The 26,594-nt window shown below is 45.2% G+C and overlaps 1 protein-coding gene across 1 annotated transcript in view; it reads right to left on the bottom strand.

Annotated features, from left to right (window-relative positions):
- Nucleotides 1-6,693: 6,693 nt before the first annotated feature.
- fbxl7 (F-box and leucine-rich repeat protein 7) overlaps nt 6,694-26,594 on the bottom strand; it is a 133,639-nt gene continuing 113,738 nt past the window's right edge. The window contains exons 3-4 of the mRNA XM_071377669.1: nt 11,467-12,102; nt 6,694-8,498 (exon numbers count right to left, since the gene is read on the bottom strand). Coding sequence (XP_071233770.1) covers nt 7,762-8,498; nt 11,467-12,102 — 1,373 coding nt within the window. The 3' untranslated portion in view covers nt 6,694-7,761. The remainder of the gene's footprint in view (nt 8,499-11,466; nt 12,103-26,594) is intronic.

Raw genomic sequence — 26,594 nt, 5'->3', positions numbered from 1 at the left:
AAAAGACAGGAACAATACTCAAGTCACATGATTTATAGTCCATTTTCACAACGTCTCTTAACTAAAACATTAAATAGAGCACTGCATAATTGAATGGTCTCAAAACAGTTTCCAGAGAGAAATAAAAAGTAAGAACAAGAAGGGAAAAAAATAACATTAAACACCATGAAATTAAAAACAGTTTTATAATAGATTGAATTGATGCTAATTTTACCCACTGAGTATCTACCTATTAGGCAGCGGTTTAGCATCTTTTAGAATCCGAGATTGAAATACATACACTCTCTAACACGTAGGGCTCAGCATTCCCGAACAGTACCATTACAATTAATAACGTTGAACAAACTTCATTTTAACTAACTTTACCTGTTGTCCGCTGATTTTGTCCCTATGTCGGAAGGTAATCCGATACAAAATATCCAAAGGAAAGCGCTATCAACCACCCGACTTTCAGGACACTGGTCTGCAGAGGTGGGACCAAGTCATTGTTTTACTAGTCACAAGCAAGTCTCAAGTCTTAGCACTCAAGTCCCACGTCAAGTCCCAAGTCAAGACAGGCAAGTCAGTCAAGTCTCAAGTCAAGACCAACAAGTCCCAAGTCAAGACAGGCAAGTATCAAGTCAAGTCTCAAGTCCTAAACAAGTCATAATATGCTCTTCAAATGTAATACCATTTCATATTTTTAACAAGAGTAATAGTTAGTATATTACATTTACGCAAATCATGAATGATTTAAAAAATATCTATATATTTATTACTTTCCAAATAAACTTTATATTTCCATGGAAATACATGGGTAGACATGAGAAAGACCCCCCCCCCCCCCCCCAATAGCGATCGACTATCGAGGATCGCTATGGGGCACAATCGGGCAATGTAGGCTTGTACACAATCGCCCAACCTTAAACACACACACACCCTCTCTCTCTCTGTGTGGTTACAGTAGGCTAACGTATGTCAATGGTTTTAGGAACAGCAGTAACATGAGGCAGGATTTAGGCTACCAACTGCCTAGCCAGTTGTAGCTCAATCTTGGGTGCAATGATCACTTTCCACACTGACTGACTGTGTGAAGGCTCATTGATTTAACGTTTCGTTAGCCTACATGATACACCAGTAAAGTAATAAAATATATAGCTGTCGGCTATATTAGCCACAATTTACCATTCTTTGTGCAGCTTCAAATGTCGAACAAAGTTGGAAATTGTTGCGCCTCCATCTGTAATTTTCTTCCCCGCATATTTTGCAGGTTGCAATCCGCTTTTTGTTGATACAGCGTTGTTTTTATATTCAAAAATAATAATTTGGGGTATCATCTTTCCAAGGGCTCCATCTGAATTCACTCGCCGACGTTCCTCTGCACTGCCACGCACGACTTTTTCTCAGCTGGCACAATTTGATTGTCTGCTGTCCGATTCAAACTGTGATCCGTTAAATTAAGAGTTGATGCGCTGCACACATTTTAATAGCATCATTTTTAATATTTGGGCTCGGGGAGGGTATCAAGTCAGGTTGAGTCATAAGGCTTAAGTCCAAGTCAAGTCACGAGTCATCGGTGTTGAAGTCGAGTTGCAAGTCATCATATTTGTTACTCATGTCTGACTCGAGTCCAAGTCATGTGACTCGAGTCCACACCTCTGCTGGTCTATATATCTCCGGATTAATTTTCAATAATGACATCATTCGCACACGACAAACACTTGCATAATATGGCCGAGCCTAACCGAACAACAGACTGAATGTTGTCACACTCAATCAGCTGGCATATTTCACAAACACTTCCAGCTGATTGCGAGGAAATGCTTTGGTCAACTGCCTTCGGTTACATTTGTCTATTTACATATTGTGCATCTCCTGCATGGGTCAGGAGATTGAAAATACAAGTGACAATTTAGCTAACGAGATTGCGGTAAAATAGATAGAAAGTGTAAAAAAAAAGAAAAAAAAGGTGTCTATGGAACTATTTCACGCTCTGAATATTTTTCCATGACACTTCCGGACCGATGCTTGCCTAAACGTCAGACTGTTACCATGGTTACCCCGTGGCTATTCAGTCTGAAATAAGTCTGTCTAAAAAAACGACTTGAGTTTCTACGAGGCAGAATGTTGAATAAAATGATATTTACACTTACTTGACCTGTTGGTCCATTTGATGGTAGGTGGAGGAGATAGGGTATCCGCAGGAAAGTGTTGTTTACCCGACTTTTTTGCAGTGTTTTAACTTGTTAAACTTACCAGTAATGAAGTGTGCGCTAAACACCCTTGTATTTGACGTTGGCGTCCAACCACCTCGTTTTACAGCAAGTGTTCATGCATCCCCGCTGTGCTGCTTCTTTTGGAAATCTATAAACTTTTCATTTCTGTCAATAGGTTTGTTCCCGATCTTCGGGAGTACCCCACCACCGAACAACATTGTCCAAAGCGTTTTACTCTCTGCATGGCCCTAAATGTCCTAAAATTACTAGCCTAATTCTAGGAGGTAGCTAGATACTGTTTTTAGACTTTCTTTAGCTGTTAGTTTACATTCGCACCGGACAACGGTTGCGGAACACTTCCGTACATAGCTCCTTGAAAATGGTTCCCAACTGAGCGATATCATTTCCCGCATGGGCCAAGCTGCAAAGTCAACATTGGCTATATATAATATAATTAGAATAGAACTGTATTGTTCCTCAAAATGGTCAATTTGTATTTGTTTTAGTGCCAACAATAAAACAAGGACAGGATGTTGTACACAAACGCCATAATCACACCGATAGTATTTTTTACGCAAAATGGTACGCAACATCATTTGGATATGTGTGCAACAAATGTTCAACATTCACCCTCCGCTACCATTTCTGTCAAGCCGTCTACGCATACATTTTGACGCTTAACTGCACTGCAACTGCCTCTCCAACGCATCGCCGCAAGGCAAACGCAGGGTTCCATATCATATCCATTACACCAATTATGTTGCTAAACGTTTCTTAAACAGAAGAAAAAGGGGGCGGGAGCTACCTTTATTTGTCCTATAGAAACTCTTGTTTTAGTTGCACAACGGTTTCAACTGTTTTGAATAATAATTACACCCCTGAAATCTCACTGCCGCGCTATATTGGATGTAGTTATCACATTCACCACTAGGTGGCAGAACTTGACAGGTTTCAGCAGTATGGGTTTACGATGGGTTACGTAAAGTTCAGAAATGTGATTGTAGTTGTTTATAATGTTGACCTTAAAACAGGGGAAATTAAATAATAAAATGCATATATAAAATAAAACACAAATTCGATTCTTTGTGGGCATGTGGTGGTCGATGTAATGCAGAGAATTGAAGCAGGAGACCATATCCTTGGTTCTGTGTTGTTTGATTCAGTTCAATCTACCCATGTGTTCCAGTCACAGCAATACCATCTGATGTATGCCACCATTTAATACAACTACCCACACGATAGTAGTGTTAAACGGTGTGAGAACGTGACTGAATGTTTAATCACTGTCACTAATTCCAGCATGCAAAGTGACCCCGTTTCCTCTCTCAGTGCTAGTGTGACTGAGATGACATGGATGAAATGAGGAATGCATTTGAGGGGTGGAGTGAGACAGTGGATTGGTCTAAAGAAACCCATGACATGCAGTGGCACTTGCTCTCACACTCACTCTCGTACACACGCACACACAACCACCATTGTAGAGTGTCTTGGGTCACAGGCTAGCTCCAGTCACAATGTGTGGGCCAGGGTGTTTGTGAGGATTTTCAGAGCCACCAAGGGGCATAACAACACTATAATCTGTAGAGCAGCCAAGGGGCATAATAATAACTCTCTGATCTGTAGAGCAGCCAAGGGCCATAATAATATCTCTCTGATCTGTAGAGCAGCCAAGTGGCATAATAATAACTCTCTGATCTGTAGAGCAGCCAAGGGGCATAATAATAACTCTCTGATCTGTAGAGCAGCCATGGGGCATAATAGTAACACTATGATCTGTAGAGCAGCCAAGGGGCATAATAATAACTATCTGATCTGTAGAGCAGCCAAGGGGCATAATAATATCTATCTGATCTGTAGAGCAGCCAAGGGGCATAATAATAACTCTCTGATCTGTAGAGCAGCCAAGGGGCATAATAATAACTCTATGATCTGTAGAGCAGCCAAGGGGCATAATAATAACTCTCTGATCTGTAGAGCAGCCAAGGGGCATAATAATAACTCTCTGATCTGTAGAGCAAACAAGGGGCATAATAATAACTCTCTGATCTGTAGAGCAGCCAAGGGGCATAATAATAACTCTCTGATCTGTAGAGCAGCCAAGGGGCATAATAATAACTCTCTGATCTGTAGAGCAGCCAAGGGGCATAACAACACTATAACCTGTAGAGCAGTCAAGGGGCATAATAATAACTCTCTGATCTGTAGAGCAGCCAAGGGGCATAATAATAACTCTCTGATCTGTAGAGCAGCCAAGGGGCATAATAATAACTCTATGATCTGTAGAGCTGCCAAGGGGCATAATAATAACTCTATGATCTGTAGAGCAGCCAAGGGCCATAATAATAACTCTATGATCTGTAGAGCAGCCAAGGGGCATAATAATAACTCTCTGATCTGTAGAGCAGCCAAGGGGCATAAACACACCTATGAATGGAGGTCACCGTTCCAGACCGTTCCAGCTCCTTAGTGTCTCATTAGTTGGTAATCACAAGCAATGATTAGCATGGACCATTTCCTGAAATGTTTAAAGAAATATACAGTGGGGAGAACAAGTATTTGATACACTGCCGATTTTGCAGGTTTTCCTACTTACAAAGCATGTAGAGGTCTGTAATTTTTATCATAGGTACACTTCAACTGTGAGAGACGGAATCTAAAACAAAAATCCCGAAAATCACATTGTATGATTTTTAAGTAATTAATTAGCATTTTATTGCATGACATAAGTATTTGATACATCAGAAAAGCAGAACTTAATATTTGGTACTGAATCCTTTGTTTGCAATTACAGAGATCATACGTTTCCTGTAGTTCTTGACCAGGTTTGCACACACTGCAGCAGGGATTTTGGCCCACTCCTCCATACAGACCTTCTCCAGATCCTTCAGGTTTCGGGGCTGTCGCTGGACAATACGGACTTTCAGCTCCCTCCAAAGATTTTCTATTGGGTTCAGGTCTGGAGACTGGCTAGGCCACTCCAGGACCTTGAGATGCTTCTTACGGAGCCACTCCTTAGTTGCCCTGTCTGTGTGTTTCGGGTCGTTGTCATGCTGGAAGACCCAGCCACGACCCATCTTCAATGCTCTTACTGAGGGAAGGAGGTTGTTGGCTAAGATCTCGCAATACATGGCCCCATCCATCCTCCCCTCAATACGGTGCAGTCGTCCTGTCCCCTTTGCAGAAAAGCATCCCCAAAGAATGATGTTTCCACCTCCATGCTTCACGGTTGGGATGGTGTTCTTGGGGTTGTACTCATCCTTCTTCTTCCTCCAAACACGGCGAGTGGAGTTTAGACCAAAAAGCTCTATTTTTGTCTCATCAGACCACATGACCTTCTCCCATTCCTCCTCTGGATCATCCAGATGGTCATTGGCAAACTTCAGACGGGCCTGGACATGCGCCTGCTTGAGCAGGGGGACCTTGTGTGCGCTGCAGGATTTTAATCCATGACGGCGTAGTGTGTTACTAATGGTTTTCTTTGAGACTGTGGTCCCAGCTCTCTTCAAGTCATTGACCAGGTCCTGCCGTGTAGTTCTGGGCTGATCCCTCACCTTCCTCATGATCATTGATGCCCCACGAGGTGAGATCTTGCATGGAGCCCCAGACCGAGGGTGATTGACCATCATCTTGAACTTCTTCTATTTTCTTCTATTTTCTAATAATTGCGCCAACAGTTGTTGCCTTCTCACCAAGCTGCTTGCCTATTGTCCTGTAGCCCATCCCAGCCTTGTGCAGGTCTACAATTTTATCCTTGATGTCCTTACACAGCTCTCTGGTCTTGGCCATTGTGGAGAGGTTGGAGTCTGTTTGATTGAGTGTGTGGACAGGTGTCTTTTATACAGGTAACGAGTTCAAACAGGTGCAGTTAATACAGGTAATGAGTGGAGAACAGTAGGGCTTCTTAAAGAAAAACTAACAGGTCTGTGAGAGCCGGAATTCTTACTGGTTGGTAGGTGATCAAATACTTATGTCATGCAATAAAATGCAAATTAATTACTTAAAAATCATACAATGTGATTTTCTGGATTTTTGTTTTAGATTCCGTTTCTCAAAGTTGAAGTGTACCTATGATAAAAATTACAGACCTCTACATGCTTTGTAAGTAGGAAAACCTGCAAAATCGGCAGTGTATCAAATACTTGTTCTCCCCACTGTATATATATATATTATTTGTGTAAACCCGATATGGATGATGTATTCAGCACCACATAGAAAAATCAGAAAATTAATTATTAGACACATAACAGTAATTAATTCTGCAATGAAAATACAAAATAAAACGCATTAATGACAGATGACCGACCTTGACTAAGGTGCGGGTTTTACCCTTGTTAACGAAGAAGAAATCTTACTCCTCAATGATGTCTGAGGGCAGCAGAAAAATTTATGAATTCCTGATAATTGCAAATATTCATTTTAACATTAAGTAGCATCTCTGTTTGATTGCATACTAGTTCTATAATAGGAATGTTGAGACATACATGACTCAGAGGCCATCCTCATTTAGGACATTATTTTATTCCACTATTATGTCAATAAAAAAAAAGAGAAGTGAACACACTTGTTCTAGTGATCGTCTGAGCATAGTTAGTGTACTAGTTAGTGTACACAATTCTTTAACAAAATGGAACTGGACATTGAATATATATATTTTTTTTAAACACACTTCACTAACCAAGGACATGATGGTAGGATTGTCTAGCATTTTACAACTGCAGAAGAATGACATGTAAACAATGAATAAGAGCAGATTTTAGGCTCTAGTTGAAAAGCCAACATAAAAAAAAAACGATCTAATAGGTTAAAAAGGAAATACAGAACGTTTGCCTCTGGGGGTGCTCTTGAGCCAAATGGGGTCCCCCTAAATGTACAGAAATATTGCTCATCGATCACCTCATTGGACAGGAAAGGTGCCCACCTCTCCACGGCATGAGTAGAAGCATATTTGTTAATTAAAACTAAAGGGTTTTATGTGGTTTCATGAGTTAAGAAATGGACTAATGTTCTATCATATGAACTGTACGGCGTCTTTAAGCCACGTGGAATGACTGGGTTACTGGACCCATGACTATATTGCCCACCAGCACTGCCAACTGAAAGGGAGACCTCTTCAGTGGAATGTCACACGTGAACCTTTTGACACAAATAAGATAATCATTACTCATAATTCAATTGCATTCCATTTCAAATTCTTGGCCTGACGAGATAGTGAGAAAGATAGTGAGAAAGATAGTGACAAAGCACTAGAGCCGAGTTTTTCATGCTATTACAGTTGTTCCTTTCAAATGAATATACACTAGTGTTTTATTATATACTTACAGCAGTCATCTGCTTTAAACTGATCCCTTTAGAATTAAAATATGTTCTTAAAACATACATTTTTGAAAGTTGGGAAACAGTTTGTAGAGAGGGAATAGGGAGAGAAAAAAAATAACTTAAAAACAGTCTTATGAGTGCTATAATAACAACTATGATAGATTGTCATGTGCATATTACATTACGTGTAGGTGTGGGATACGGGCTTCAGTTTGTAGCCCATTCCCCCCCCCCCCCCCCCTCCATCTCCTCAGAAAAAGGCCGGGTTTGTGTGCTCGATGACGCAGCGCTTGCAGTGGCGCTTCACAAAGCGCAGTGCGTCCAGAGGCGCGTCGCAGTCCTGCACGTTGAGCAGCTGCAGGTCGAAGCAGTTGGCCGCCACCACTTGCAGCCCGCGGCCCGTGATGCTCTCGCACGACTTGAGGCTCAGCCGCTTCAGATTGAAGCAGTTGAGCGCCAGCAGTTCCAGGCCTGCATCCGACACCAGCGGACACTTTCCGATGTCCAGCGACTTTAGCTTGGGGCAACTCTTGGCCAGGTACTCCAGGCCATGGTCCGTGAGGCCCTCGCAGCCCCGCGCGTTCAGGTATCGCAGCCGTGAGCAATACTTAGCGACATACCGAACCCCGACGTCAGTGATCTTCCCACAATGCGCCACGCTCAAGTAGCGCAACCGGCCTTCAAGCTTGGCGATCTCGCGCAGGCCGAAGTCGCTGACGTAGCGGCAGTCGCTGACGCTGAGCTCGCGCACGGCGGGGCAGTAGATGACCAGGTAGCGAAGGCCCTCGTCGGTGAGGCGCATGCAGCGCCGCAGGTAGAGGTGGGTGAGCTGGGTGCAGTGGGCAGCGATGGTGTGCAGGCCTTCGTCCTCCAGGGCCAAGCAGTCAGTCATGTCCAGGTAGCGGATGGAGATCTGCTGGCCGTGCATTGGCGATAGTTTAAGGGAGACCTCCCGCGTCAGACTGATGCAGGTCACCTTGGAGCAGCCTTGAGAGAGAGAGAGAGAGAGAGAAAGAGAGAAATAAAGAAAGAGTGAAAGAGAGAGAATGTAGTATTTAGGTGTATTCAGGATAGAGAGAGAGCGTATCAAAACTACCAACAACAAAAAAAACTAAAGTGAAATACAGTCGACCACAGAACCCATTTCTTACAAAACAGTCCCAAAATTCAGAGCATTTCTTAAGGCCCACTAATTACATTTTATGGAATGCACATGTCAGGTATTCCATGCCCTGTCCAACGTCACGTAAGAGACCATTCTACTCCTGTTTGTTTTAATTCCCAGAGCGATATTAAAACCAGAAGTCATGAGCATTGAGATCTGCTACTGATCTACAAATGGAAAGCAGCGCGGCACTCCATCTTGGGGGGGGGGGGGGGGGGGGGAAAATTAAAACAAACACAACGACTAGTAGGGAACACGCCCGGGTTTTCTGGTTCCACCCTTTTGCATAAATCTTTCACTAGAACATGCCGGATGTTTTTAATTGTGACTGGCCACAGCCTTTCTTCTTTCACCAGGCCATCCCTTCCTGAAAAACATTATGTTGAGTTTAAAAGGCTTCTCTTTCCTTCCTCCTATAACCTCTCTTGTGCAGACTGAAACGTGGGATGCCCACGTTGAGAGGAAAAGGAAGCAAGGTACGACAGCTCTGAGATAGCAAGAAGAGCGATGTTTGAACATTCGGGAAAGTGCTGAGCTGCCAAATAGGTTAGTTGATGGTCTTGCCTTTCAGAAGTGTATGAAAGCTATGAAGTGGATGGAATGGTTTTGCATCTAACGGAAACATCTGAGATGTGTTACTCCACTTTGTTTCTGAACATTTTTCTTCCATTCGAGGCCTAATGAACAGAACCCAGATTCCTTCAACAGAGGGAACTCCAGCTGACCTATGACACGCACCGGGACGGCAACAATCTACTCCGGCAGGAAGAAGGGCACAGGAAGTGGGAAATAAAACACCAGGAAAGAGACTGAAGTCGCATTCCATTCCCATATTCCATTGGTCCTCCTCCTCTCTGAAAACACCGGAGACAATATGCAGCGAGAGTGTAGAGAGAGAGAAATACTGTAGCAAACAACACTGGGCTCTGGACAGTTTGTACCACAGAGAACGTAGGACGTTTGTTTGGGTTGTCCTAGCAGGAGACCTGGCTCAAATACACACCGGTATACATGTAACATCTGTGGTGCACTTATCTTGAGATTTGTACTTTTAGGAGTATTCCATTGGTTCGTTCCATTGTGCCAGGAAAACTAGTAATTGAACGTATTAAATAATGACATTTGACACACAGTATGTATTTCACCTAGGTCTGCAAAGCTGGGTTGACTTGGACAAGGTATTAACTCAAAGAGGCCCTTTTCACAGTGCTAGTCAAATTAGGGTTGTGTTATAAGCCTACATGTATTTTGACTAATCTTTCATAGATTAGTCATTTGATTCATGTCAGGTTTTCAGCATGGGATATAATACTAATATGTGAACGCATTATTCAAAGAGTAGGTCTTTGAAGAGATGAGAGAAGAACATTCCAGAACATTGTGATCCTGTACGTCCTACATGTTGTAATGTAAACAGAGATAACACCGGGTCCTGGGAGTGGGAGGGACAGTCAGAAGTAGTATTCATTACTGTCAGACCCTGGTTCCTGAAGAACAGGATAGCTAGGTCATACTTTAGGAATGTACCACCTTACCCAAGGTTTCTCTGGTTTGTCTTCTTTAAAATAACAACTCACAAGTTATTTCAATGTATCCCTTCCGTACCGGGAAATTAGTGCAAAGAGGTGGCCTTGCTGCAACCAAGGATTTCTGTATGGGAGACTACCTCTCCAAGAGGAAGGTTGGCACCTTAGATACATTAGGCACCATAATGATTTCTGTATGGGAGACTACCTCTCCAAGAGGAAGGTTGGCACCTTAGATACATTAGGCACCATAATGATTTCTGTATGGGAGACTACCTCTCCAAGAGGAAGGTTGGCACCTTAGATACATTAGGCACCATAATGATTTCTGTATGGGAGACTACCTCTCCAAGAGGAAGGTTGGCACCTTAGATACATTAGGCACCATAATGATTTCTGTATGGGAGACTACCTCTCCAAGAGGAAGGTTGGCACCTTAGATACATTAGGCACCATAATGATTTCTGTATGGGAGACTACCTCTCCAAGAGGAAGGTTGGCACCTTAGATACATTAGGCACCATAATGATTTCTGTATGGGAGACTACCTCTCCAAGAGGAAGGTTGGCACCTTAGATACATTAGGCACCATAATGATTTCTGTATGGGAGACTACCTCTCCAAGAGGAAGGTTGGCACCTTAGATACATTAGGCACCATAATGATTTCTGTATGGGAGACTACCTCTCCAAGAGGAAGGTTGGCACCTTAGATACATTAGTCACCATAATGATTTCTGTATGGGAGACTACCTCTCCAAGAGGAAGGTTGGCACCTTAGATACATTAGGCACCATAATGATTTCTGTATGGGAGACTACCTCTCCAAGAGGAGGGTTGGCACCTTAGATACATTAGTCACCATAATGATTTCTGTATGGGAGACTACCTCTCCAAGAGGAGGGTTGGCACCTTAGATACATTAGTCACCATAATATCTCTGAGCAGCAGTTTTTTTTAAATTTAAGGCAGGAGGAGGGTAAGTGTACTTTTCTTTCTTTCACACACAGTTTTTCCTTTGTGGCTTTGTGATTCTGCTGTATTGGTCTACTTGTGATAACTGTGATATGTGGTGTTTTTTTTCTCTCCTACTGAACCTAGTGAAGATCAAATCAAATGTATTTATAAAGCCCTTTGTACATCAGCTGATATCTCAAAGTGCTGTACAGAAACCCAGCTTAAAACCCCAAACAGCAAGCAATGCAGGTGAATACACTTGACAGTAAGTCTGCTAAATGATTAAAATGTTCAACGTAGATGTTTACCTGAAACGTCTAGATGCTCCAGGTTAGGGCAGCGCGACACCACCTCGAACACGGCGTCATTGGACACGTTATAGCAGCCCGCCACCTCCAGGCGGCGCAGCTCGGGGCAACACTGGGCCACCGTGAGCAGCCCGTGGTCCGTCAACCTCCGGCACCCGCTCGCCACCAGGGTCTCCAGCATCAGGCACACGTTGGGCGTGTCCTGGCAGAGGCGCCGCGTCAGTACCCGCAAAGCCCGGTCGACGTGGAGCACATCTCCCGTCAGCCGGATGCTCCGCCACAGCCGGGGATCCCACGCCAGGTTGTACCAGCGGCGGCAGACGCGGGCGCAACGGCACAGCTGGTTGGTGGGCAGGCGGGCAAAGACGTCCAGGAAGATGTGATCCGGCAATAGGTCGATGGGCACCGATGCCCCCTGGTGGTGGTCCCGGTTGGCGCGGCGGCGTGAGTGGGTGACGGAGAAGAGAGGGGGAGGGGAGGTGGCGTGCACCATGGCAACCGTCTCAGAGGAGGAGGTGGAGGAGGAGCTGTTGAAGGGGGCCGACGGGGGGATGAGAGGAGAGAGAGGGTGGAGGTGAGGAGGAAGGATGAGAGCAGGGCTGGGGGTGCTCAATGTCCGCATGCTCAGGTCCGAATCTGGGTGGGCGCAAAGGAGAGAAAGAAAGAGAGAGAGAGAGAGAGAGAAACAGAGACAGAGACAGAGAGAGAGAGAGAGGGTTAATTGTTGCCCTCTGTGTGTGAAAAAAACATACTGTCAGGTGACCAATAGGAATGACTCTCTTTGTTCTCTGTAGCATCAAATTCTTCAGAGTGCTCAGCCTGAGTTGACCTTCTAGACAGCAGGGCTGCCTTTAGTAAGAAAAAACATACTGCAACCATCAAACAAAATATTTGTATCCATGATGCCAGATCATGTCTGTTCCCACGGGGGCGAGCCAATGACTTAGTTAAACTTTAAAGGGAATGCAATTCTCTTTCATTAAAGGTTTAACATCACCTTACATCATTTCACAAATAGTTTAATCTTTACTCATTCATTTTATACAAGAATTAGATGCAAACCCCATAATTGAGAAATGTACATATTCAGAGATATAGTTATGTGTGTTTCCTGTCCTCTCTGAGGTCACCAAATGAAACACACTTGTCATACCCGTCCTTTAAGTGTCCACGGACCATTCACACAAGTGGACATTTTCTATCAAATCCCCATTTTGGGGATTTAGGAGTTCGACATGTGCAATCCTTTGTTTTCTCTATGTGTCTCTTTCTGCATGGCCAGGAATTTACGACATAACAGACCCTGGGTGTAGGTGAGAGAGAGAGAGAGAGGGGGATGCCACGATCTATACCCAGAAAGGGCCACGTCATGACACCACCTAACTGAGGAACTCAATTTAACCTTGCGTAATACCCTAGATGCAGTCGCACCCCTAAAAACCAAAAACATTTGTACAAACCATGAATCAAAATGAATTATATCCTACAAACCATGAATCAAAATGAATTATATCCTACAAACCATGAATCAAAATGAATTATATCCTACAAACCATGAATCAAAAATGAATTATATCCTACAAACCATGAATCAAAATGAATTATTTCCTACAAACCATGAATCAAAATGAATTATATCCTACAAACCATGAATCAAAATGAATTATATCCTACAAACCATGAATCAAAATGAATTAGTTCCTACAAACCATGAATCAAAATGAATTATATCCTACAAACCATGAATCAAAATGAATTATATCCTACAAACCATGAATCAAAATGAATTAGTTCCTACAAACCATGAATCAAAAATGAATTATTTCCTACAAACCATGAATCAAAATGAATTATATCCTACAAACCATGAATCAAAATGAATTATTTCCTACAAACCATGAATCAAAATGAATTATTTCCTACAAACCATGAATCAAAAATGAATTATTTCCTACAAACCATGAATCAAAAATGAATTATTTCCTACAAACCATGAATCAAAAATGAATTATTTCCTACAAACCATGAATCCTCAAAATGTTTTACAGCTGCACCATCGAGAGCATGTTGACTGGTTGCATCACTGCCTGGTATGGCAACTGCTCGGCCTCCGACCGCAAGGCACCTCAGAGGGTAGTGCGTACGGCCCAGTACATCACCGGGGCCAAGCTTCCTGCCAACCAGAACCTCTATACCAGGCGGTGTCAGAGGAAGGCCTTAAAAATTGCCATGGACTCCAGCCACCCAAGTCATAGACTGTTCTCTCTGCTACCGCACAGCAAGCGGTACCGGAGCGCCAAGTCTAGGTCTAAGAGGCTCCTAAATAGCTTCTACCCCCAAGCCACAAGACTCCTGAACAGCTAATCAAATGGCTACCCAGACTATTTGCATAGCCCCCCCCCCATATGTCTGCTCATTGAGGTACTATAATTACAGTATGTCTGTCTGTCTCATTGAGGTACTATAATTACAGTCTGACTGTCTGTCTCATTGAGGTACTATAATTACAGTCTGTCTGTCTGTCTGCCTGATTGAGTTACTATAATTACAGTCGGACTGTCTGTCTGATAAAGGTACTATAATTACAGTCTGACTGTCTGTCTGTCTCATTGAGGTACTATAATTACATCTGTCTGTCTGTCTGATTCATTGTGGTACTATAATTACCGTCTGTCCGTCCGATTGAGGTACTATAATTACTGTGTGTCTGTCCGTCCGATTGAGGTACTATAATTACAGCCTGTCGGTCTGTCTTTTCTATCTGTCAGTCAGTATGTCTTTCTAATATATTAACTTAAACAAGTTGTGTTTAGCGAGTTAAAAAGCACAAAGTGTTTTCACTCGCATGGACTTTTTCTACATGTCACGTTTGGTGGATGTGTTTCTGTAGGTACATGAAATTTGACCACTATTTTTGATATTGGAGTAGGCTATCCTCAAGCCATTCTCACCATGCCAGGACCAACACATCACGGTGCTCACCAGCCATAAACAGACCACGGTGCTCACCATGCCAGGACCAACACATCACGGTGCTCACCAGCCATAAACAGACCACGGTGCTCACCATGCCAGGACCAACACATCACGGTGCTCACCAGCCATAAACAGACCACGGTGCTCACCAGCCATAAACACACCACGGTGTTCACCAGCCATAAACACACCATGGTGTTCACCAGCCATAAACACACCACGGTGTTCACCAGCCATAAACACACCATGGTGTTCACCAGCCATAAACACACCATGGTGTTCACCAGCCATAAACACACCACGGTGCTCACCAGCCATAAACACATCACGGTGTTCACCAGCCATAAACACACCACGGTGTTCACCAGCCATAAACACACCACGGTGTTCACCAGCCATAAACACACCACGGTGTTCACCAGCCATAAACACACCACGGTGTTCACCAGCCATAAACACACCACGGTGTTCACCAGCCATAAACACACCACGGTGTTCACCAGCCATAAACACACCACGGTGTTCACCAGCCATAAACACACCACGGTGTTCACCAGCCATAAACACACCATGGTGCTCACCAGCCATAAACACACTGTGGTGTCCACCAGCCACAAAATAAGTTCAAGGCCCATTCATGTGAATATACTATTATAGCCACAGCAATAAGAACCAAAATCTTCCCTCTTTTTCATTTTGTCATGGAGATTAGTATTCCAGACCCGTCTGAGGTTTTATCCCCTCTGATGAAGAACACAGGCACAACGTCTGACAAAATGGCCTCGAAATGTCAAGTTCTCCAGACTGAAACGAACAAAATGGCCTCGAAATGTCAAGTTCTCCAGACTGAAACTAACAAAATGGCCTCGAAATGTCAAGTTCTCCAGACTGAAACTAACAATATGGCCTCGAAATGTCAAGTTCTCCAGACTGAAACTAACAAAATGGCCTCGAAATGGCAAGTTCTCCAGACTGAAACTAACAAAATGGCCTCGAAATGTCAAGTTCTCCAGACTGAAACTAACAAAATGGCCTCAGCAGCAACATGTTTGTTTTTTCTCTCCAATTAGGCCAACAACTATCTTTTTGCAATTTTGAATAAAGATGAATTCCACCAAATCCAACACCAGAATCGTTTGCATACATAGAACAATAATTCTCCAATGAACTGGCGTGACCTTCTCCTTGAACCAGGTCAAGCATTCCACGCCGAACAAGAAGTGCCGTGTAGTGCTGTGATACAAGTCTTTTGTGTTAGTTCCAATAAATGACCCAAAACAACAATGTAACCAACAATTTCATTGTTTCCGTCCTTTCATTTTTGATCATGAATAGAGGACGTAGTAGGGGTGACTGGACAGGTCATTTAGGTGCAATGGACCAGGAGGAAAGTCTTCATCAAACATTGTGGGGAGAAAAAAAACTTGATCAAACACATATGCTACTGTACATGTTCTACTTTGACAGAAAAAAAATATTGTGGCACACGCTCACCTTTGTAGCAAAAAAATAAATAAAAAAATGCAGTCTATTGTTATGGTCCTGTTACGTATTATTGAGTTTTTATTTGGTCTCATTTGACGCAAGCACAGCTTATAGGGGCAGACTAAAGACAAGAACGGAACTGGACCTTCTCAAACCCAACTGGTTTGAATTACTCTAAAGGTGATTTTGTATGAGAAAAAGGCATCTCCTTTGAGATATAACCGTATATTAAAAGAAAAAAAAAAAAAACGATAACCAGTTTTACTGATGTCTAAAGACGTCAGTTGAGAATGCAAAAGAAAGCCATTTTCTCAACCAGCACAGAAGGTGTGGGAGTCCTGCAAACACTCAACGTAATCTAAGGCTAGTCGACCATGTCCCCGTAGAGCTAGTTAGTAGCTACACTGTGTGATGAAGTCGGCCCTTTCACCATTCATCATTTTAACCCTCAATAGTCAAGTTCAGGATCTGGTTAGAGGGCAAGGTAGCATATATCCTAGATCTGTGCTTGTGAAAAGCCTTCAACGAGCGTCAACCAAGTTGTTGCTTACAGAGCAAAACATATGAAACTTGTCTAAAAAATAAAAAATAAAAAAATAAAATTGTAAAGGACTTCTGAGCTCACTAAAAAGTTAGAACGATAGATCTGTTGACCAACCGTTCTTGAAGATTGAGAAATAAGGACAATATCATGCCTGTCATGTGACATATCTACAATATGGCAATTAGAGCACTCAATGAAAATGGAGCAAAGAAATATGGACTCTTTCATCTCACGAGAGCATTAACAGTAATTGCTCCAAAATACGAGAAGCAACTGAGATTGCGAGCTTATCGCACATACTGAACCCATTGTTGCAGTCTGTAAAGAATCTTTCCCCCTCTTTGAAAGTCGAAAATGAGATGTCTTGAGCGTGGGGCCAAAGCTACACAATTATTCGGTGGGCTCCTCGAGTCCTGTCGTGAAGGCGAGTTAAGAAGAGGTCAAGCCTGTTGTTTACTTTCAAGACGTTTCCATGGAGGTATGTGGTCAGCAGAAGTTATACTCAAAGCATTGGATGGGTGTAAGCATGGGCTATAGAGGGAGTTTTTCCACTCCTTTCTTCCGACAGCCGTTTCCTTTAGGGTTAATCCTTTAATCCACGAAAGGAGGTGAAGAAGTGTACATTTAGGGAGAATGGACAGAGAATTGGCACGCAGGTCATGTCATTCTTACAGACCTAGGACGTCACGCTAACTTGAGACCTACTATATAGGAACTAAAACACTATATTGTTCCCTCTGTTTGGTGCTACAAAGGTTCTACAAAGGTAGGCTTATCCATAACGGGACAGTCCCCGTATGTTTGGTGTTTCCCCCTCTCTCTCACTCACTTCATCTCTGTTTCTATATCTCTCTCTCTCTCTCTCCGGTGTCTTTGAACAAAATTCAAAGCTAACCTTCTGACATATCTCCAGCCCTGACAATCATGATCACTTTCCTCGGCAACTCTAAAAAGAAATTCAGAGGCCTGATAGCCTATTGAGTTCCACCAGAAATGCCTCATATGTTTTGCATAAAGAGAAACAGACAGTGATTTCACAGGTCGTTATTCACACAGAGGATTGACCCATTGGTTTCTATGGTAACCTGACTCACCACAGCACCCTGACTAACAGGCTAGTAGGAGACTCACCACAGCACCCTGGCTAACAGGCTAGTAGGAGACTCACCACAGCACCCTGGCTAACAGGCTAGTAGGAGACTCACCACAGCACCCTGGCTAACAGGCTAGTAGGAGACTCACCACAGCACCCTGGCTAACAGGCTAGTAGGAGGTAGGAGACTCACCACAGCACCCTGGCTAACAGGCTAGTAGGAGGTAGGAGACTCACCACAGCACCCTGGCTAACAGGCTAGTAGGAGGTAGGAGACTCACCATAGCACCCTGGCTAACAGGCTAGTAGGAGGTAGGAGACTCACCACAGCACCCTGGCTAACAGGCTAGTAGGAGAGACCTGTATCCTAGAAACATACTGTTCTCATAAGAAACAAATTGACTGTTTGGTGGTGTCACAAAGGAAAAGCAATCGCTTGGAGGGAAATGACCCGTCTCAGAAGTGACGTCTGATTTCAATTAGCTTTATCCTGTTCTCAACATGCAATTGCCCTGCCTTCAGCTTTTCCTTATTTAATTTTTTTTTAAAGTACACTAAGCGTTGTTTATTTAAAAATATATACTTTTGTTTTGGTTTTCAGACAGAACAAAAAATATCCGTATACAAAGAAAACAAACAACTTAACATTCCTGAGTCATAGACCCACTAGATCAGGGCTGTCAAACTCATTGCGTGGAGGGCCTAGTGTCTGCCGGTTTTTCTTTTTTCATTTCAATTAAGACCTAGACAACTAGGTGAGGAGAGTTCCTTACTAGTTAGCGACCTTAATTCATCAATAACGCGTTGAGTGAAAACCCGCAGACACTCAGCCCACTGTGGAATGAGTTTGACACGTGCACTAAACTAAACATGACGTTGGCGGGGACTTAATGCCCAACCTTCAACATAGAGACAAAAAAAATGTGTACATACATTTCAGAAAACATTAAAGACATCATACTTGCTCAGACCCACATGCTCCCATCTCGTTCGTACCCATCTCGTTCGTACCCATCTCGTTCGTACCCATCTCGTTCGTACCCATCTCGTTCGTACCCATCTCGTTCGTACCCATCTCGTTCGTACCCATCTCGTTCGTACCCATCTCGTTCGTACCCATCTCGTTCGTACCCATCTCGTTCGTACCCATCTCGTTCGTACCCATCTCGTTCGTACCCATCTCGTTCGTACCCATCTCGTTCGTACCCATCTCGTTCGTACCCATCTCGTTCGTACCCATCTCGTTCGTACCCATCTCGTTCGTACCCATCTCGTTCGTACCCATCTCGTTCGTACCCATCTCGTTCGTACCCATCTCGTTCGTACCCATCTCGTTCGTACCCATCTCGTTCGTACCCATCTCGTTCGTACCCATCTCGTTCGTACCCATCTCGTTCGTACTGGACATCTCAGGTGCTTGTAACACTTTATACCATATGGCTTCAAATTGCACTATTTGGCTTCTCTCTGTAGGCCAAATGTTTTCAATATTTAAATAATAATGCATTTGATTCATCCACTGTCTTAACATCTCTTGGGTAGGGGGCAGTATTTTCACATCCGGATGAAAAGCGTGCCCAAAGTAAACTGCCTGTTACTCAGGCCCGGAAGCTAGGATGGATATGCATGTAATTGGTAGATTTGGATAGAAAACACTCTAAAGTTTCTAAAACTGTTAAAATGATGTCTGTGAGTATAACAGAACTGATATGGCAGGCGAAACCCCGAGGACAACCCCCCCCAAACAAAATTCAGCCTACCACTGTTTTCAATGGCTGTCACTTTTATTATAAGGCGAAATCCTCCCCGATTGCAGTTCCTAGGGCTTCCACTAGATGTCAACAGTCTTTAGAAAGAGTTTCATGCTGGTTTTTGGAAAAATTAGCCTGAAATTGTCGTTTTTCTAGGTGGCTCCCATTTTGGCTTGTTTCCAAGCGCATGGAAGAGAGTATTCTTTGGTATTTTTCTCCGGTAAAGACGATAACGTTTCTCTATCTTAAATTTTATCATTTATTTATGTATTAGGGTACCTAAGGTTTGATTATAAACGTTGTTTGACTTGTTTGGAAAAGTTTATTAGTAACGTTTGGTATTCATTTTGTATGCATTTTGATGGTGGGAAACTGGGTGGATTATTGACTGAAGCACGCCAGCTAAACTGAGTTTTTATGGATATGAAGAAGGACATTATCGAACAAAAGGACCATTTGTGATGTATCTGGGGCCTTTTGGAGTGCCAACAGAAGAAGATCAAAGGTAAGGCATTCATTATATCACTATTTCTGACTTTCCTGGCGTACCTGCCTGGTTGAAATATGTTTTTCATGCTTTTGTATGCAGGGCGCTGTCCTCAGATAATCGCATGGTGTGCTTTTGCCGTAAAGCCTTTTTGAAATCTGACACAGCGGCTGGATTAACAAGAAGTTAAGCTTTATTTTGATGTATTACACTTGAGATTCTATGAAAGTTAAATATTTATAATTCTGTAGTTTGAATTTGGCGCTCTGCAATTTCACCGGATGTTGGCCAGGTGGGACGCTACCTTCCTACCTGCCCATAAGAAGTTAATGATGGAGGATAATTTGATTTCCAATTAAGTATTTATTTTTCTTTTATTGCTTGATGAGAAAAGTATGGTCCAACCCATTGGGTATATCACCGTACCCTTGAAATATGCAGATTGAAAGTAAACTCACATTGTAAAACATCTGACAGCCATCTTTCTAACTCCGCCCATAACTTTAGGACTTCATAGCATTCCCAGAAGGCATAAATCATTGAGCCATTGTTAGTTTTACACTTCAGACATGACTCTGCTGTGGGCTGTTGAATTTGTGAATTTTGTCTCTTGTATAATACATTCTGTACATTAGTTTATACTGGATTAAGCATTCGATCCAGTAGGGGGAGTGAAGCAGGACAGAGTTTGATCCAGTAGGGGGAGTGAACCAGGACAGAGTTTGATCCAGTAGGGGGAGTGAACCAGGACAGAGTTTGATCCAGTAAGGGGAGTGAAGCAGGACAGAGTTTGATCCAGTAGGGGGAGTGAACCAGGACAGAGTTTGTTCCAGTAGGGGGAGTGAACCAGGACAGAGTTTGATCCAGTAGGGGGTGTGAACCAGGACAGAGTTTGATCCAGTAGGGGGAGTGAACCAGGACAGAGTTTGATCCAGTAGGGGGTGTGAACCAGGACAGAGTTTGATCCAGTAGGGGGAGTGAACCAGGACAGAGTTTGATCCAGTAGGGGGAGTGAACCAGGACAGAGTTTGATCCAGTAGGGGGAGTGAACCAGGGGCAGAGTTTGATCCAGTAGGGGGAGTGAACCAGGGGCAGAGTTTGATCCAGTAGGGGGAGTGAACCAGGACAGAGTTTGTTCCAGTAGGGGGAGTGAACCAGGGGCAGAGTTTGATCCAGTAGGGGGAGTGAACCAGGACAGAGTTTGATCCAGTAAGGGGAGTGAGCCAGGACAGAGTTTGATCCAGTAGGGGGAGTGAACCAGGACAGAGTTTGATCCAGTAGGGGGAGTGAACCAGGGGAAGAGTTTGATCCAGTAGGGGGAGTGAACCAGGACAGAGTTTGTTCCAGTACGGAGAGTGAACCAGGACACAGTTTGATCCAGTAGGGAGAGTGAACCAGGACAGAGTTTAATCCAGTAGGGAGAGTGAACCAGGACACAGTTTGATCCAGTAGGGAGAGTGAACCAGGACAGAGTTTAATCCAGTAGGGGGAGTGAACGAGGACAGAGTTTGATCCAGTAGGGGGAGTGAACCAGGGCAGAGTTTGATCCAGTAGGGGGAGTGAACCAGGGCAGAGTTTGATCCAGTAGGGAGAGTGAACCAGGGCAGAGTTTGATCCAGTAGGGGGAGTGAACCAGGACAGAGTTTGATCCAGTAGGGGGAGTGAACCAGGGCAGAGTTTGATCCAGTATGGGGAGTGAACCAGGACAGAGTTTGATCCAGTAGGGAGAGTGAACCAGGGCAGAGTTTGATCCAGTAGGGGGAGTGAGCCAGGACAGAGTTTGATCCAGTAGGGGGAGTGAACCAGGACAGAGTTTGATCCAGTAGGGGGAGTGAACCAGGGGAAGAGTTTGATCCAGTAGGGGGAGTGAACCAGGACAGAGTTTGTTCCAGTAGGGAGAGTGAACCAGGACACAGTTTGATCCAGTAGGGAGAGTGAACCAGGACAGAGTTTAATCCAGTAGGGAGAGTGAACCAGGACACAGTTTGATCCAGTAGGGAGAGTGAACCAGGACAGAGTTTAATCCAGTAGGGGGAGTGAACGAGGACAGAGTTTGATCCAGTAGGGGGAGTGAACCAGGACAGAGTTTGATCCAGTAGGGGGAGTGAACCAGGACAGAGTTTAATCCAGTAGGGGGAGTGAACCAGGACAGAGTTTGATCCAGTAGGGGGAGTGAACCAGGGCAGAGTTTGATCCAGTAGGGGGAGTGAACCAGGGCAGAGTTTGATCCAGTAGGGAGAGTGAACCAGGGCAGAGTTTGATCCAGTAGGGGGAGTGAACCAGGACAGAGTTTGATCCAGTAGGGGGAGTGAACCAGGGCAGAGTTTGATCCAGTATGGGGAGTGAACCAGGACAGAGTTTGATCCAGTAGGGAGAGTGAACCAGGGCAGAGTTTGATCCAGTAGGGGGAGTGAACCAGGACAGAGTTTGATCCAGTAGGGGGAGTGAACCAGGGGCAGAGTTTGATCCAGTAGGGGGAGTGAACCAGGGGCAGAGTTTGATCCAGTAGGGGGAGTGAACCAGGACAGATTTTGATCCAGTAGGGGGAGTGAACCAGGACAGAGTTTGATCCAGTAGGGAGAGTGAACCAGGACAGAGTTTGATCCAGTAGGGGGAGTGAACCAGGACAGAGTTTGATCCAGTAGGGGGAGTGAACCAGGACAGAGTTTGATCCAGTAGGGAGAGTGAACCAGGACAGAGTTTGATCCAGTAGGGGGAGTGAACCAGGACAGAGTTTGATCCAGTAGGGGGAGTGAACCAGGACAGAGTTTGATCCAGTAGGGGGAGTGAACCAGGACAGAGTTTGATCCAGTAGGGGGAGTGAACCAGGACAGAGTTTGATCCAGTAGGGAGAGTGAACCAGGACAGAGTTTGATCCAGTAGGGGGAGTGAACCAGGACAGAGTTTGATCCAGTAGGGAGAGTGAACCAGGAAAGAGTTTGATCCAGTAGGGGGAGTGAACCAGGACAGAGTTTGATCCAGTAGGGGGAGTGAACCAGGACAGAGTTTGATCCAGTAAGGGGAGTGAGCCAGGACAGAGTTTGATCCAGTAAGGGGAGTGAACCAGGACAGAGTTTGATCCAGTAGGAAGAGTGAACCAGGACAGAGTTTGATCCAGTAGGGGGAGTGAACCAGGACAGAGTTTGATCCAGTAGGGGGAGTGAACCAGGACAGAGTTTGATCCAGTAGGGGGAGTGAACCAGGACAGAGTTTGATCCAGTAGGGGGAGTGAACCAGGACAGAGTTTGATCCAGTAGGGAGAGTGAACCAGGACAGAGTTTGATCCAGTAGGGGGAGTGAACCAGGACAGAGTTTGATCCAGTAGGGAGAGTGAACCAGGACAGAGTTTGATCCAGTAGGGGGAGTGAACCAGGACAGAGTTTGATCCAGTAGGGGGAGTGAACCAGGACAGAGTTTGATCCAGTAGGGGGAGTGAACCAGGACAGAGTTTGATCCAGTAGGGAGAGTGAACCAGGACAGAGTTTGATCCAGTAGGGGGAGTGAACCAGGACAGAGTTTAATCCAGTAGGGGGAGTGAACCAGGACAGAGTTTGATCCAGTAGGGGGAGTGAACCAGGACAGAGTTTGATCCAGTAGGGGGAGTGAACCAGGACAGAGTTTAATCCAGTAGGGGGAGTGAACCAGGACAGAGTTTGATCCAGTAGGGGGAGTGAACCAGGACAGAGTTTGATCCAGTAGGGGGAGTGAACCAGGACAGAGTTTGATCCAGTAGGGGGAGTGAACCAGGACAGAGTTTGATCCAGTAAGGGGAGTGAGCCAGGACAGAGTTTGATCCAGTAGGGGGAGTGAACCAGGACAGAGTTTGATCCAGTAGGGAGAGTGAACCAGGACAGAGTTTGATCCAGTAGGGGGAGTGAACCAGGACAGAGTTTGATCCAGTAGGGGGAGTGAACCAGGACAGAGTTTGATCCAGTAGGGGGAGTGAACCAGGGGCAGAGTTTGATCCAGTAGGGGGAGTGAACCAGGGGCAGAGTTTGATCCAGTAGGGGGAGTGAACCAGGACAGAGTTTGTTCCAGTAGGGGGAGAGAACCAGGGGCAGAGTTTGATCCAGTAGGGGGAGTGAACCAGGACAGAGTTTGATCCAGTAGGGGGAGTGAACCAGGACAGAGTTTAATCCAGTAGGGGGAGTGAAGCAGGACAGAGTTTGATCCAGTAGGGGGAGTGAACCAGGACAGAGTTTGATCCAGTAGGGGGAGTGAACCAGGACAGAGTTTGATCCAGTAAGGGGAGTGAAGCAGGACAGAGTTTGATCCAGTAGGGGGAGTGAACCAGGACAGAGTTTGTTCCAGTAGGGGGAGTGAACCAGGACAGAGTTTGATCCAGTAGGGGGTGTGAACCAGGACAGAGTTTGATCCAGTAGGGGGAGTGAACCAGGACAGAGTTTGATCCAGTAGGGGGTGTGAACCAGGACAGAGTTTGATCCAGTAGGGGGAGTGAACCAGGACAGAGTTTGATCCAGTAGGGGGAGTGAACCAGGACAGAGTTTGATCCAGTAGGGGGAGTGAACCAGGGGCAGAGTTTGATCCAGTAGGGGGAGTGAACCAGGGGCAGAGTTTGATCCAGTAGGGGGAGTGAACCAGGACAGAGTTTGTTCCAGTAGGGGGAGTGAACCAGGGGCAGAGTTTGATCCAGTAGGGGGAGTGAACCAGGACAGAGTTTGATCCAGTAAGGGGAGTGAGCCAGGGCAGAGTTTGATCCAGTAGGGAGAGTGAACCAGGGCAGAGTTTGATCCAGTAGGGGGAGTGAACCAGGACAGAGTTTGATCCAGTAGGGGGAGTGAACCAGGGGCAGAGTTTGATCCAGTAGGGGGAGTGAACCAGGGGCAGAGTTTGATCCAGTAGGGGGAGTGAACCAGGACAGATTTTGATCCAGTAGGGGGAGTGAACCAGGACAGAGTTTGATCCAGTAGGGAGAGTGAACCAGGACAGAGTTTGATCCAGTAGGGGGAGTGAACCAGGACAGAGTTTGATCCAGTAGGGGGAGTGAACCAGGACAGAGTTTGATCCAGTAGGGAGAGTGAACCAGGACAGAGTTTGATCCAGTAGGGGGAGTGAACCAGGACAGAGTTTGATCCAGTAGGGGGAGTGAACCAGGACAGAGTTTGATCCAGTAGGGGGAGTGAACCAGGACAGAGTTTGATCCAGTAGGGGGAGTGAACCAGGACAGAGTTTGATCCAGTAGGGAGAGTGAACCAGGACAGAGTTTGATCCAGTAGGGGGAGTGAACCAGGACAGAGTTTGATCCAGTAGGGAGAGTGAACCAGGAAAGAGTTTGATCCAGTAGGGGGAGTGAACCAGGACAGAGTTTGATCCAGTAGGGGGAGTGAACCAGGACAGAGTTTGATCCAGTAAGGGGAGTGAGCCAGGACAGAGTTTGATCCAGTAAGGGGAGTGAACCAGGACAGAGTTTGATCCAGTAGGAAGAGTGAACCAGGACAGAGTTTGATCCAGTAGGGGGAGTGAACCAGGACAGAGTTTGATCCAGTAGGGGGAGTGAACCAGGACAGAGTTTGATCCAGTAGGGGGAGTGAACCAGGACAGAGTTTGATCCAGTAGGGGGAGTGAACCAGGACAGAGTTTGATCCAGTAGGGAGAGTGAACCAGGACAGAGTTTGATCCAGTAGGGGGAGTGAACCAGGACAGAGTTTGATCCAGTAGGGAGAGTGAACCAGGACAGAGTTTGATCCAGTAGGGGGAGTGAACCAGGACAGAGTTTGATCCAGTAGGGGGAGTGAACCAGGACAGAGTTTGATCCAGTAGGGGGAGTGAACCAGGACAGAGTTTGATCCAGTAGGGAGAGTGAACCAGGACAGAGTTTGATCCAGTAGGGGGAGTGAACCAGGACAGAGTTTAATCCAGTAGGGGGAGTGAACCAGGACAGAGTTTGATCCAGTAGGGGGAGTGAACCAGGACAGAGTTTGATCCAGTAGGGGGAGTGAACCAGGACAGAGTTTAATCCAGTAGGGGGAGTGAACCAGGACAGAGTTTGATCCAGTAGGGGGAGTGAACCAGGACAGAGTTTGATCCAGTAGGGGGAGTGAACCAGGACAGAGTTTGATCCAGTAGGGGGAGTGAACCAGGACAGAGTTTGATCCAGTAAGGGGAGTGAGCCAGGACAGAGTTTGATCCAGTAGGGGGAGTGAACCAGGACAGAGTTTGATCCAGTAGGGAGAGTGAACCAGGACAGAGTTTGATCCAGTAGGGGGAGTGAACCAGGACAGAGTTTGATCCAGTAGGGGGAGTGAACCAGGACAGAGTTTGATCCAGTAGGGGGAGTGAACCAGGGGCAGAGTTTGATCCAGTAGGGGGAGTGAACCAGGGGCAGAGTTTGATCCAGTAGGGGGAGTGAACCAGGACAGAGTTTGTTCCAGTAGGGGGAGTGAACCAGGGGCAGAGTTTGATCCAGTAGGGGGAGTGAACCAGGACAGAGTTTGATCCAGTAGGGGGAGTGAACCAGGACAGAGTTTAATCCAGTAGGGGGAGTGAAGCAGGACAGAGTTTGATCCAGTAGGGGGAGTGAACCAGGACAGAGTTTGATCCAGTAGGGGGAGTGAACCAGGACAGAGTTTGATCCAGTAAGGGGAGTGAAGCAGGACAGAGTTTGATCCAGTAGGGGGAGTGAACCAGGACAGAGTTTGTTCCAGTAGGGGGAGTGAACCAGGACAGAGTTTGATCCAGTAGGGGGTGTGAACCAGGACAGAGTTTGATCCAGTAGGGGGAGTGAACCAGGACAGAGTTTGATCCAGTAGGGGGTGTGAACCAGGACAGAGT

This window comes from Salvelinus alpinus, chromosome 30 (genome assembly GCF_045679555.1).
Source record: "Salvelinus alpinus chromosome 30, SLU_Salpinus.1, whole genome shotgun sequence".
Classification (NCBI taxonomy): domain Eukaryota; kingdom Metazoa; phylum Chordata; class Actinopteri; order Salmoniformes; family Salmonidae; genus Salvelinus; species Salvelinus alpinus.
Note: the sequence above shows the minus strand (reverse complement) of the source record. Positions and strands in the feature narration are given on the sequence as shown.